This window comes from Papilio machaon, chromosome 4 (assembly GCF_912999745.1).
Source record: "Papilio machaon chromosome 4, ilPapMach1.1, whole genome shotgun sequence".
Classification (NCBI taxonomy): Eukaryota; Metazoa; Arthropoda; class Insecta; order Lepidoptera; family Papilionidae; genus Papilio; species Papilio machaon.
In genome coordinates this window covers 3367644-3383369 of record NC_059989.1, presented here as the reverse complement: position 1 = coordinate 3383369, position 15726 = coordinate 3367644, and the positions used below count along the sequence as shown (strand labels likewise).

Below are 15726 nucleotides of genomic sequence, written 5' to 3'. Positions count from 1 at the left end.
ATTACCTTTCTAGTTTGTAATATGTTATATTTTTTTAAATAGCATTGTAAGGGTGAAAAGAATTAAATGTTATTTTATTTATTTTTATTTATGATTTACTTCTGTGACTTACAGACAATTTGATTCTGACCGTTTCATGTAGTAATGAAGTTAAACTAACCATATATGCAATATGCATATATATATTTTATGGCAAAAACGTTTTTTTTCCTTAATAACATTTATTTGAAAACGGACAATAAATTAAGAAGTTTTCTTTAATGTGGAAGATGAGAGTTGAAAACATCTTGTAAAATACTTGCACGGCTATTCAACGTTGGGTCTTAGGGCGCCACTACGCCCTGTGAATATTTCGCACGGCTGTCATCCTATACTTTCTGAAGAAGAATTATTAAGTTTCTTCGAACTTCGCAATTATGAAAGTTCGAATAGCTCTCTCAAGACGGCAGCTGAATTTATAGATGAATATGTGCTTCCCTCTCGAGGTGAGGCGGACCAACTTAGGGTGCAAATTACATTCGCTCCTATAAAAAGGTCGTAGTCCGTAATAAACAAGCTGATAAAATTGGGTACCTGGTATGTTTTATACATGTATCTCCAATCGGATTTCGTATTTAACGTCTTTATTTTTCCATCTTTCACTAGACTTAGTTAACATTATAACTCGCCGCATTCAGCTTTTCTCTAGAGAAAAGCGGTATTTTGATTTAAGTTATACGTTACGATGTTTGAAACATATTGTGATAATCGACAAAACAAAAGAAGTTTTCGTTGAGAGAGAAGTTAGCGTCCGAAACAGATATGACCGATGGAGATACGAAAGCTGCGGACTTGCTACTCGCGCTGTTTGTCTGTTAAGTGAATTGTTTAAGTCGTAAATTATTTGAAGCCAGGCACAAGCCTCAAGCGCGAGTTTAGCTCCATGTCTGCTAGTGACTTTGTTCGCTGTGCTCTCGACTGTGAACTGAAATTGAAGCCATTATTGCGAAACAATGTTCGAACATTTACACCGACACGTTTGCTTTGCTTTTACGCGATATTATATGGAAGTTGAAGGTTATTAGTTCATGTCATATTAAATTATTGAGCCGCATTTATGTTAATAGTGAAACAGACATGGATGTGGATTATTTACTGCATTTGTTCTGTCAAAAAACATTTTATTGTTACATCTTATTTTCTATTATTATTGTAGTTATTACTACGAGGTTGATAATATCATATTTCTTGCAATATATAATACCTATATAATTGTGGTAGTCAATGATGTTGAATAAATATATAATAGTAGTGTTCGATAACAATCGGAAATAAATGAAGCACGCCCGATAAGAGCTTTAAGGATTGGTAGACGTGTCTGCACCGCTACTCAAATTCTTATTTATTACGGACGAGCCTCGGCTAGCCTCTCACGTCGCGGCGTAATGTTATTAAAGTGTGTCAGCATTTCGGAGGCGGCCGAGAGGGCGCAGGCAAGCCGGCCCGCCACGCCATCTATCATTCATCCTCCATTACTTATTTTGTACTTTTTTCGCTAAGTCACTCTCGGGCCGGTAATCACCTGGCGCGGCCACGGGCCTTCATTTTTCACACTAAATCATAGCCCGCGCATCTGACAAAAATAAAATTTGTCGTACAAACCAATAGGGCTAATGGTGCTACTATGAGCGAGCAAAATGTTACTTGTATTAATCTTTTCCCTTCTTAATTCTATTTTCATTTGATTTAAAACCTCCTTAAGAACTTAAAAACTGCTAAAGACTACATTTCGAAACGGTTCCATCAATGTTAGACGTCTCCCAATTGCTGCAATATCAATCAGTTTTATAAAATCTATATACGAGTACAATTACAATGTATAGGCTTGTCCTCTTCTCCTCCTGGTTGGAGGGCCTTCTGCAGGTCGTCTTCTTAATACAGTATTTTCAAAGACGTTGTCACAACTGAAAAAATGTCATCCTCAGCTTCACACACAACTTCAAATAGCGGAACAATCTATCTAAATAAAGCTTTAATTCGTGTAATTTGATTGAGTCTTTCAAAACTGAAAACCAAATCACTAAATTGCATCACAATTTCTGACTTTCATGTTTTTTTATCGTTGCACATTCCACGGATGCGAACAGAATTAGTATACAGAAATCAGTACGTCGCCGTGGCAAAGGCGACAGCGGGGCGGGAGCTGGGCAAGCGCGGGCGCGGCGACGACGTGCGCCGTATGTTAATGCCGCCTATTCAATAAGCAGACCACCGAGCGCCTGCGAGAACTCACGTCGGATAATTTACTGGATATTTTGTAAAAAGTTTTTTCGTCGTCCGTGATTTATACCCACAAAACTTCGAGCTCTGTTTTTCATTTGAATGCAAGTGACATACGTGACTTACTTTCTTTTGCCACTGACATAATCTTAGTCACTTATGTCTTCATACGTCTGATTTCGTTAAAATTATTGAAGTAAAAACGGGAAATTTATCATATTGGAAATAAAGTTAAAGGCAAGCAACCTGATATAGTAGACAAAGTTTACGGGGTTCCTTTGAAGTTAGCCTAGCAAAATTATGTCACATCATGCTCGATTATAAAAGTACTTTGTGACATTGAAAACTTCCACTTGCGATATAAGGATAATTCGTAATCAATAGTTATAAAGGTGTAAGTAAGTAAGTCCGTTGTAGATCTCGTTATATTCCGCTACTGATGGTTCAGTCATGGATGTTAGTAGGCTGTCACTAACGGACCGCGTGCGACTCGCGTCCGAGGAGAGAATGCGAATCGTGTGTATGTTTGCAGTTGACCTGACCAACGGACAACTCACGCCCAACAACAATACACCGCTGCTCGCTCAGGCTCTCTCAGGTGAGGCCGCGCCTGACACACTTCATTTCATAAAGTCGGCTACACACCTTCGATTTCGATAACACATTGTTAAAACTAAAGGTCTGTAGCCGGCTTTTATCTCACATCGTACAAATTGTCCATGGTATGTTTGTGTCTTGACAAAACTCAGTGTTATCGAAATCTTATTCTTCATTGGGTAATTTCATCGTTTCTGACAAATGTTTACTAACTTTACATAGCTGTTGTTCATCAAATGTATATTTGTTTCACGCATAAAAATAATTACTTCTATATTTATTAATAATATAGTGGATTGTTAGTGGAAGATTAATCGAATCTATGCGCGAATTTAGTTAATCTTTGTTAAAGATTCAAAGCAAATAGATAAAAACGCCTAAGTCCTTATGTTACCTGCACCTAACTACCGAAAAATAATACTATACAACATAAAACAAAATGTCGCTGTAAAATAAAGTCAACAAACGACCGCACACTTAAATTTCGCATTAATTGCAGACGGTAAAATAAAATTAAAAATATTGTACACGTCTACCGAGTTTCCACTGCCACTGGCGAAACATCTATGTAAACATTGTTATCTCACCTTTTTCAAAAAGAATAAAAGGGATTACAAAACAATTCTGTACAATTTAGCAGTGGAAATCCATGGTTACATCCAAAGCAGAAAATAGCCCGAAAATTTGTTTTGCTGTTTTTTTAGAAATGTGTAAATAACGTGTTGTGTTATGTCGGCAGTGATGAACAACTACCAAGCGGCCGCCGCCGGGTTCGGTCCGCCAGCATCGCCGCACGCGGCTGGCGGGCGTGCCGGCTTCCCCGCCGCCAGCTCGCCGGGACCCGCGCTCGATGTGTATGGCTCCGCCGCCGACAGCGTGGGCTACGTGCAAGCCGCCAGCCCGCAGCCCTCCGGCTTCCCCGCCATCGCCGTCAGCCGCGCGCCCCTCAACTACACCCCAGTGAGTTGTCACTACTACACACACTCTCAAATACAAACAGACAAATACCAATAACACTAAAATACTCTTTAAACTCGTTTTCGATCGTTCTTCAGGGAGTAACTTCTATGTTATTTAATTGGATTATGTTACCTAGCCTATCAGTGTTGCACTTAGTGGTAGTTTAATTGTGTGGCAGGTTAATAAAGTAGTAGATACATTCACTTAATTAAGTAAAAGACGAGGACAATAGAGCAATGAATAAGTAAAGTTTGAAGTTAATTTATTTCGTGATGAATGGAATGAAGTTTATTAACTTTCGATTGTAACTTTTTTCATTTACAACGTCATCTTCAAAAATGTCCATTTCATGAAAAAGCAAATGAAGGCAATTCACAAAATCTCCTTTTCTCAAAGTTTTGAACTGACACGAAATTCAAATTAATGTTTGTTTTGTTTTTCTTGTACTTTTGATTTGCGTGACATTCTAATTCATTATTGCAACAATAAACATTTAAAAGTCGTTTTATTTCAAATAATATTTAATAATAGTCGGCACTTCGCCTGACATTTTATGAAATCAAAAGAACAATGTTAGACTACAAATAGCAATTGCAATGGCTTTACCACCGAGGCTACAAGAACTCACTAATAATTATATACTATAAGGCTTTGCCTTGTTCGATTACATGAATAATTGAAAACATAATAAACAATAAAATAATGAAGTATAAATGAAAACATCTGCATTGCAAATAACACAAATTTGTAATAAACGGTATTATTAACTTTATCCTGTACGTACTAGTCTCAAGCTCAAATCAGTAAAATGTACTTTATATGTTTTAAAGTTTGATTAAAAAAAATCAAGGTTTATATGCGAATAGGGTACTTTTTTTATTTAGTAATTAAAGAGGCTTTGTCGCAATGCGAACATATCGCCCCATAAGCGTTCCAATTAATACACATTACATCTAATTATCTACATTGTTTCTTAGACACATGTCGGTCAACTTAAACATCATCCTGGCCTCGTCAGAAGACGGGTAAGCCAGGATAGTGTTTATCTGACCGACATTATACCCGAAAACCTTAAAATAATTACGTCTAAGCCGTTCGTTCCGAGCACAGTCCAAAACAACATGATGGATGTCTTCCACTACCCCACAGTCTCTGCAATTAGGTGATTGAACTTTTTTCAGGAGAAATCCGAACTTGTTGCCGGGAATGTGTCCGGAACGTAATCTGATCGCCATCTTTATGAACAATGTTGACATTTGGATACTGTCTACCCACGGGCGTAAGGAGATTTGTGGATGGATCGTCTTATACCAAATCCCGCATGTTCTCGATCTGATGTCGAAATACTCCTGCCAAGCGCACTTACACATTTCTTTTAATTTTTTTACTTTTTCTGTATAAAATGGTAATATGTGAAAAGGGAGTCCATCGGTAATGGCTTGTCTAGCTAGCAGAACCACATCATCACTTCTCATTATTTGGCTGTGCGATGGAATCCATTGTAATTTTATCTTTTTATTTTGTTTTTGTAACCTTAGAATCGACTCTAGAATAGGGTACTTGTAAAGTTAAATGTCTGAGAGTGTAGCGCGGAGGGCAGGCGCGCACCGCAGATGCAATTAGCAGCCGACGACACTCTAACATTTTAGGGAGACGTTCCAATCTCATTATGAAACCGATCCTCCTTGACGCTCTTAAAGCATAATCACCATAAGTTAGTGAGCGAGCGAGGCGCGAGACACGATTATAAAGTAAATTCCGAAATATGAGTGTGAAGGGCGAAGGAGGCGGCGATCTGCACTGCAGCGCCGCGAGTAATGGCTTTTTAAAACTGCGACCGCGCTCCATAACAGCCGACCAAAGACGCCATCAGTCTTCATTGCTTGTCGACTCTCGCCCCCCGCAGCCATTGCATCGCTGGCGAATCTTAGCTCTCCCTGTCCTCGCATCTTTGAGATATTTTTCAAACCATTTCACTAAGAATGTTCATTTTTCCCGATTTCTTCGTCACGATAAATTGTCTCCTATAAGTATAGGTACTTAAAAATTTTAATTTCTAGCAAAGGAATGTTAAATTTCTACGTAAATTGCAAACGCAAACTGCTAACTTCCATGCGCCTTGTGTGTCATATCGAGTATCGAGAATCGATGGTAATGGCTTTCCAAAACAAACACGCAGCTGATGCGCGGATGAATAATCTAGTCGTTGAGGTGCGGGCCTGTGGAACTCGGGTATAAAATGGTCTTATTAGGTAACGGGAATGCCCCTGGGCAATAATCGTAAATCACTGAGAACAAGCGGTGTAATTACCGCTGGCGAGCGGTCGCTCGCAGCTCTAACTCATCCACTCGTTGTTTTTATTTTGTTGGCCGTGGAGCTCGCTACCGCTCTATCGACTGCGAACACCAAACTTACTACCTTTAAATCTGCCCCGAGAGAGGTTAATGTTCTACTGAACGCTTTATGCCGCCGTTCAATTACTGACCTATACACTTGATGTTTAATACACAGTTTAATCTTTAGAAGCGATAAATCTTTTCCTTAATGAAAAGGTTGCTAAGTACTTGTCTGTTGATAAAAGTTGATTTTAATTAAAAAATATCTGTCTGTAGGAAGAAATTCGAACCATTTTGTGCATTTAAATCGACGAAATGAAACTTTTCATTCAAATGCGAAGGATAGGTAGTCACAACGAAATAATGGAAACCCCGCGTGCGTCTAGACATTCGATGCAAAGGGGGTGGATATTAAAGAGGGAATAATCCACTTTTGCTTACGTCGTAAAAGAGGAAACGATATACCAATTGTTGTTAATTTATTCTTAATATTCCTTTTCCAGGGGCCCCTGATTCCTGCGGCATTTACCAATGGTTATCATTGAAAATGTTTAGCACAAATATATAACGTAAGTACTTTTACAAAACTTTTTTTAACATCACAAAATGTAATTTTAGGCATTATAATTTAACCCCTTGCAATTTCAGCACTGCGGTAAATTCATAATAAAGGATATTAAAAACCGCTAAGTAATTATATTTTTAATACGATAGGGACACACAGATAAGCAAAGTTAATGGTCTAAAATTTTAGCAGCCGTGTAAATCACTGTTAAATCACGCTGTGATTTTTACTTCGCAAGTTTTTATGATTATGTACTACCTAATATAAATTTCACACTAATATAAATGATAAAATAATTACTTCTGCATCAATTTCAAATCAAAGCATAGAGGTTTTGAATACACTATTCGCATCAATTTAACTTCGGGAATATTTAATTATTTTATTTTTACCGTTTGTGTTTACACTGTAGGTGGCGAGCGGCACGGCGACGCGTAGCGAGCGTTGACGCCGGCAATAGTCGCAACATACCGCAGTTTTTGTGCCGCAAATTTGAATCCAGGCAACCGCTGCGATGCGTTTGCGGCGGCAGCCCACGGCCCAGACCGCACTTCACCCGTCAACCAGCTGCAGTCGCCGCGCAGTCGCCACGCAGCTGCCGCTATACCGCCGTGCAGTGGCCGCCCAGTTCGCGCAGTCCACACGCAGTTCGCGCGGTCGCACGCCGCATCGGCGACGGTCGTCTAATCCGTCCGGCCACCGCGCGGACCGATCCGTCGACCGCGGCATCTCAATCTCACACTGTACCCTTTTCCTCTTTGACCCCACTCTCCCATTTCCTTACATCGTTCCTTTAATCCAAAAATACCGACTCTATTGTAAATAACGATATTCTACTTTTTGTCGTGTAAACGAGAGATAATCTATTAATTAAACAGGTATTTTTTCAAATTTTTCTCGCTTCGTCTGTACTGTAGATGTGTTGTCAGAATAATAATAAACTACAAAAAAAATACATTACATAATTAAATAAATGCATCTAGTGGAGTTTACTGCAGGGAGGTATTATATCTTAATAAAGATTTTATTATTCATAGTTATTAAATACAGTGTAAGGTGTATCCCGCACGCCCAATGTCAACGTGCGGGACTTACTTTCGTTAGTTAGTCAGTTTTTGGTGTGAGACAAATATGCTCAGCACCGATTTGGTATTAAGATTTATTTAGGATGCTTGTACGACACTTTGAAATGTTCAGAATTAATAAGAGATTCATGTTATTGGCAATAAGCTTTTGTCCCTCCCTCATGTTCCGCGTGTACAGAGTTGAGTTTGTCGGTAGCGGTTTAAGTAGGTAATGCCGGTGCGGACGCGACCTGCGACGGCGACGTGACGGCGACGCGCCAATGGCGCGGCTGTTACGCAGCTGCGGTCCGGCTACGACGCGGCTGTAGCGCGACGTGACCCCTACGCCATGGCGACGAGTTTGCTGAACCGGAGACAATAACGCCGCTCGCGACCGCTGCGTCCGCCGCGTTTCTTTTCGCTCGTCCACCATCACATATTTTATTCTATCTATTTTAATATTAATGTCAAATATGAATTAACATAATTACTATACTACTGCATATTTTAAATAATCGATATCATTATTTTTCGCCTAATTCGAATTGTATAAAATCACTTCTTCAAATAACAGTTCTGTTTCAGTAGTAAAACATTTTTCGATTTCTTTGTATTAAGTCTATGATAGTAACGCGTATACATACTTTCTAATAATATGTATTATGGTATAAATTTTTATCCTAAGGATAACATGATCATATATTTACGATTCATAAGTATGTTTGGAAAGCTAAGTCGGAACATTTCAGATTATCTCTCATCGCTCATCGCGTTAAGATAATTCGTTTCTATCTTGTACCTTTGAAGTAGGTATTGTAATTATAATGAATAACAATTTTGTGCATTACGTAATTAATATTTCATTGTTTCTTACGATTGTATTTACCTTATTGTAAGACCACTGTTGAGAAATTGCGCGGCTCCCTTAGAATCGCGGAGTTACACCTTACTTAGTCGTATATATCTAAATTTTATTAATCAAAATAATAATTATCGTAAACCGTAAAATTTTCATACTCATAAAAAGGTATAGTTACCGGAAAACAAAACATTTCAATAAACCGAACACAGGGATATTATGAGAAACAGCCAAAAGCGCAGGTTCGAAGTAATAGATTAAATTAATAAAGTCAATTCATTAATCATACTCGTTAGGTACTGGAGACGATCTCTAGCTGTAGAGCTATCGAGTAGTCGAGCAGTCGAGCTGTCGACCACTCCGACTAGTCTGTGGCCCCGACCCGCTCGCTACACACGTGCACTCGGTTGCAATCGTTCGTTATTTACTATTATTATTACTCATTACCTACATCAATTAAACATTAATATTATAAAACTAGATATAAAAATTTAGGTAATAATAATGAACAATCTTTTAAATGCTATTATTATATAAATACGTTATAAATATAAATGTTTCCTGTTACAAAAAAAAATATTGAAAATGATACGAAATAAATCAATATTCTTTTTAAAGGTAATTTATTACTTATGAGTATGTAGTTAATTGAATAATGAAGAGTTAGACGGAGCGCGTTCGTCTCAAGGCGGCGCGCTCGCTTCGCGTTCTTTTTGTTTACTTTCGTATCGAGAGATCGTTCGCTAAATGACGTCACGTGTGCGGCTCGAGCCGTACCAGCGTTGTTGCCGTGTCGTGTCGTAGCACTGTACAACTTCAGCTCCGCACCCAGAGCGCACTTGCACTCGGACGTAACAACGACGCGACGGCGGCGACGGCGGCTGACGGCAACGGCCCGCACCCCGCCGCACCCCGCCGCACACACCGCAGGAGACGCGTCCGCGATTATGTTGTTAACGTTAGCTAGGAAATTGATAATAAAATCGTAAGGTGTGAGTCTTTTATAAGACGGACGGAAAATTGATATCATACCTAACAAAGTAACGTAATTATTTGTTTTATATTTACGGTGTTATAGGTATTTAAGACATTTTTTCTTAGAATATTTAATTATTACGATGAAATGTTATAATTGTTAGGCCCGGGCCGGCGGCGGAGCGGCGCGTGCGCACCGCACCGCCGTCGGCTTTCTCATCCACTCTCACCTCCTCACTATAATTATATTTTCTTACAGACCTTTTAAACTAGGAAAAGCGTACACGGCCGCTTATCCCGTGCGAGTACGAGTACAAACATACATACATACAAACATACATACGTTATATAGTGAGAGACGTTCGTTTCGCCGCGTTCGTGAGAAGCCATCGGTTCGCCGCGACTGCACCGAGACGAAATAATGACTATTACTATTGTATATAATAGTTAGCCGCATGTGTAAAAAGACGTATTAGTCGATACCATCTATTCGATATTATTAGACTCATTCGAGCTGCAATCAGGATTAGCTTGACGGAAACATTAGTTTCATTGTTGTTGTTATGATTTGTTGATATGGTTTGTGAGTTGTTTCGTTATTGTCACTCGTAGGGCTCCAACGCATGGGTCACTTTAATTAAGTTGATTTAGTTTCAGAAATCATTATCAGTTCCGTAAATAAATTTAACCAAAGTTTTAGAAAATTTATTCACATTATAGTATTGTTTCACTCATTTTATTTCAAATCTTTTACTTATTTTATCTTAATTGTTTATCATTAATTTTGTTACAAAATACTCTCTAAAAGGCGTTTTAAGTTCCATTAATTTAATTTGTAATATACTTTTGTACAATTAATTTGTTTAGACCCGTGTGTCAGAGTTAGATCGTAGAAGCGTGTTCAGCGCAAGAGAGAGCGAGCGCTTGTTCGTATACGCAATAGTTAACTAATTTCAATCATCTATTAGAAATGTGTTCTTATATCCAAATAAAGACTACGTAAAAGTAAGCGAGATCTCAAATTTATTTTAAAAATTCGTCTAATAATCCTAACATTGCAATGTATGGTATTATATCCAATTAAAGTAAAATGAAAAAAGATAATTTATTATATTTTGTATATGACGTTCTACATTAATTTACACTCGATCGACTTTATATCGTTATTAAAGATAATAATTAATTTTAATCTAATAAAGTGACAGACTGGTAAAGTTCGTAGAGTCGCAATGGCGGCCTTAGATCAAGTAGCTTTGCATACTCGGCGATGGCCAACTAACGTTTCAAGGACCAAAGGTATACTTATTCGCGTAGAACCGGACGCGCATTGGCTCCACACGAACCGACTTCCGCCGATCGGTCGTTATCACTGCAGCATCAGAGCGAGTCTGTGAGAATGGCGCTCGAGATTCCGCGGGCCGTGGCGGCGGCGCCGCTGCGTGACGTCACGACGCCGCCCGCCCGCTCCCGCCGGGCAGACCGCCCGCCCACGTAGTCGGCAGCCCGCCTGCCCCGCGCACCCGGCAGCCCGCCCGCCCCGCGCAACGCCGCCCGCTTGCTTTCCCTCTCGCGGTTACTTCTCGATTACGTGCTTCGCGTGCTGACTGATTTTCTATAGCAATAAAAATCAATTACCTAAGATTTTACATTAAAGTAAATTTGGATTTATATACGTTCGAATTTGGTGTCATGTACATTTAAAATATTAGAAAATGAAGATAACGTTAGGCAAAGACCGCGACTGGTGTCGCGGCGTAGCCGTATTGTTTTCGTCATTTCTTCGTGTATGATAAGTTACATGAATCTGTATACAATATGGATAAAATCGTAATGATGAATAAATTAGTTTTTACGGCATCTCTTTATTAAAATAATGGTAATATCAAACGTTTTATAAAAAGCGGTAGGCGTGCCCGCCGCCCGGTTTTCGTGCACCGCTGCACTCTAACTTATTGGAATATTACATTATTATAACGTACATAATACTATGAGATATTTAATCATACAGCCTTTCGGGGCGCGCGTGTATGGCGATGTATGTATACACATTGTGCAATGTACATATACCTAATATAATACAATGATTTAAGACAAGGTTCACATCGTGCCGTGTGTATGTGGTAATAAATATAATATGGACATTGTTCAAACAATAATCAGTTGTTTTATTTACTAAAACCCCAATCCCTACACTTTGGTGATCAGATGCCAAAATTACAAGAGTGTAATACATATATGATTAGATTGAAGAAAAAACATTTTAACACGACGCTGAAATAGTCGCTTTACAACTAAATGAAAATACTCGTATAACTATATGATGGATACTTTTTGAGTCTATAACACTTATATAACTTTCTTCAAGTGTGAGTGCGCAAATTTTCTTATGTAAAGATGCAGTTATAACTAACGCAACACATTTTAAAAGAATATCAGTAAAATGTTAAGATTTCAATATATTGTGCAATAAGAGCGATTCCAGTGTCCAATCCAGTTGTGGAGGTAAGTTTTGGCAAGAAAAAAAACTATTAAGCTAACAGAATTTCTACATCTTGTAAATCAGAATATGTTATAACAATACGGCCTAAATATTCAATTAAAGTTATTGATAAAAATCATTAATATCACGATGATTTTAAAATTATTATGGAGTCCAAAATTTTGAATCGTTACTTGCGGTATCTTTTGAAGAAGCCACAAAATTGAACAGTACTAGTACTAACACATACTACATCAGATATACAGATTCTGTACTAGGACATAACAAAATTCTATTATATCGTCTTCAGTTCATTATAGTCCCCACTGACGGGCTGAGAGATTACCCAAGTGTTACTAGGCCGTATGGTTCACCACTCTGGTTGACTTCACATATATCTTTGAATTTCTTCGCCGATATGTGCAGGTTGCTTCACGATGTTTTCCTTCATTGTAAGAATTTCGAGTAAATGTACAAATGAAGTTCTAAAATCGAAAAACACATTGGTACTTGGCAGGGATCGAACTTGGACGTTTTAGATTACGGTCCGGTTCAGTCAAGCGCTGATTAACTACGCCACCACCGATCACTTGACAACTCTGCACCACCGACGATCTACGAGAATTACATTTTAAGTGATAATAACTCTATCTAATCCTGATTATAAAGCCTGGTACACATCTTTATGTGCTACGAACTGTTCAGTTAAAAGTACGTCTGTAACGTTCGCCTTCAATTGTTTATGTTATTATTCATGATATCAGAACCTTCTATTCAGTTACTTGTCTTTATCTTTCTTGCTACCAAGTAAAATAAAATATTCCGTTTAATCAACACAATATTTAGAAGTAAGTAAGTTATATTATGTAAGTTGAGTCGAGTAAGTCGAGTTCCATTCGTATTATGTCCTACTACGTCCGTCATTGTTTAGGACATCTCACGTTCTCTGGGAGTGAAAGTCACCTTTACCTTCAAGCATCTTATACGAAACGTGACTTTATTCCGAATGCGAACACCCTTACACCAATTTACCTGCTCCCAACTAAAATAGAATGAATCTGAAAGTATTGTATTCCACGCAATTGGAAACTGAATTCTTTCGAACTAAATCTATTCATTTCAACTCAAGTGTATGAATAGGTACGAAAATTAAATAAGAAAAATAGAAATCCAATTTACTAAAATATGTTAAGGATGTAACGTTAAATCGTTTTACAAAAGTAAATCTGGGAACATTTAGAACAAAAAAACATGTTCAGTAAATATAACAATTTGATTTGGTTTTTTTACCTGCCTAACCGTGGCGATTGACTAAAATGCAACTTAGATATTATAGCATTAATATCAATAAAATTAGATGACAAAAAAAACAAAAAGCTTTGGTAAAATAATCCTTCAATTTATCTAAAAGGGTTTTAAGAAGTACATTGCACCAAAACAAAACATTATTTACTTTATTTGTAAAAGCGCGTGCAAAAATTACTTCCCAATTTATCTTTAAGCTTTGCCTTGATAAGAATACTTCACACGTTTCGTACGCCATATTATGATAATGCGTGAAATACGTTTATATTGTGTAAACGTATAAATAAATACAAACGCAAGCGAGAGACCCGTGTTGTAGAGAACTCAGATTTCGATTAAGCGCAAATGGATATAAAATTTCCGCTTCTTAAAATACTTTTTTTTTCTTAAAATACTTTAATTGCGTTTCAGAATTCATTAAGAATGTTGTCGATATTGAGAATATACTCAAACAATTAAGTACACTGAAAGAAATTAAAGTTCAAAAAGCAACGAAAGATTTACTATTTGATAATTAATGAAGTCATGAGGTCTTTAGTCTTTAGGTCTTTAGACATGATTTATGAATAAATCATAAAAATATTCTTCAGTGTAATAACGCTAATGACAAAGTCTGAACGTTTTTCTATAATTATCTAACAAACTCGCTCTTTAAACTGAATATTATCACGTTTGAATTAATAACATAAAGAGGTAATTTAAACAAGACAAATACAAAGACAACAAAGAACAAGGGTTAATTTATCTTTTAATTATAAACAAATTATAATTATGAAGAAACAAAGAAGGTTATAATTGTTTACGGGTAATAGTAGCGTGTGTCTTTTATAACCTTACTTGAAGGGAAATGTGTAAATTCATATAAAATTTCTATAAAATACACTTACATATGACAGTCAAATGTAATGTTACGATGACAAACGAAAAGTTCTTTATAATGTTGTAATTAGAAGTAACTCTAGTTTTTACTTTCCCTAGAAACAAATGATCCAGCGTTATTTACGTAATTTGATATAAAATTTAATTAATCTCAAGTTAACAATTTTTAAGCAGTAGCATCTCTAAATACACGTGTAGTGTAAAAAAAGAGAAAACTCGATTTTTAGCCCATTGCCATTACAATTTTATCCGAAAAGGTTCTCGTTAAAGGAAATAAATTCTGATATAAAATTTTAGAATCGTCTGTTAACTGCCCGTTTGAGAGCTTTTCTTAAATTTTATATTCTGTTCTAATTACCCAATTTAATGTAGTACTTTAGAAATTTTATTATCAATTAGATTGGTTCAATTAAAAGTCTATTCAAAGTAATTACACACTAATAATTGAAATACTTGTTAAAACATAAAAAAATGTTGATACCGGTTTTACACAATAAGAGAACAATTAACTTTACTTCTTTCTATCTTTAATGTCTAGTAGCATTTAAATATAAACAAATAAGCGTTTGAGAATATACACCTTAAGCGCCAGCTTCAATGAACTATTATTGGCTTAATTGAAAATTTGTGTCGACGAACCGATCGCTTTACTCGTAATTTATCAGACAGGCCCAGCGGTGTGCAAAGATTGTTCCAACTGCCTAATTCTAATCGAATTTTAGTTAAAAACCGTGGCGCCTGTGTGATACTGATTACTAATTTGAACTGAAATTATGAACTATAAAAGATTTTGTTGTTAAACAATAAATTAAAATAAAACAATCGTAGTCAGTACGGAGCGACGTAGCATATCGTAGCGTAGCACACCGTAGTGCACTATAGTAAAACGTAGCACAGCGTAGCAAAGTGTCGCATAGTGTAACGTAGCGAAATATAGCAAAACGCCAATCTAAGCTTGACTCTCTGCTAGTCATGTTGTTAGTCTTTGATACCGTTACTGGTGACAAAAGGAAATGCCGATCTTCAAGTCCAGTAACTTGTTAATAGCACATTATCATACTGTTTGGCACGCGAAGCTATATAGGTATATACTATTATAGTGCAGTGGAGGCAAACGGAGTTTTAGTCTATGCAGTCCTCCATAGCACTATCTATCCTGAAAAAGTAAACTATCAAGGACAAAGTTAGTATCAAAGAAGCTCAAGTTCAAATAAAAGTAATAACAAAATGCAGCGATTGAGGAGAATAAATAGAAGGGAAAATATAAAAAAATAATTTAACAACGTATCGGTTTTGCCCCAACAGAAAATATGAGGAAAACCTCAATCAGGAAAAGCGTTCGTGTAACATTTAATTTACAACATGTACAGCCTGTGTCGCTACACCTGCAGCCGCTACGTGTTTTATCGTATAACTTTTTTTACAATGGATAGATATTTTTTTACTT

At 37.1% G+C, this 15726-nt stretch overlaps 1 protein-coding gene across 3 annotated transcripts in view; it reads left to right on the top strand.

Moving 5' to 3' along the window:
• LOC106718514 (RNA-binding protein Musashi homolog Rbp6) overlaps positions 1-8302 on the top strand; it is a 400846-nt gene extending 392544 nt beyond the window's left edge. For 2 of the 3 annotated variants that reach the window (XM_014512607.2, XM_014512609.2), the window contains 4 exons: positions 2792-2857; positions 3596-3816; positions 6657-6722; positions 7131-8302. In XM_014512607.2, the coding sequence (XP_014368093.1) occupies positions 2792-2857; positions 3596-3816; positions 6657-6698 (329 nt within the window). In that variant the 3' untranslated portion in view covers positions 6699-6722; positions 7131-8302. The remainder of the gene's footprint in view (positions 1-2791; positions 2858-3595; positions 3817-6656; positions 6723-7130) is intronic. The other variant, XM_014512608.2, reaches the window with a different exon arrangement.
• Positions 8303-15726: the final 7424 nt, after the last annotated feature.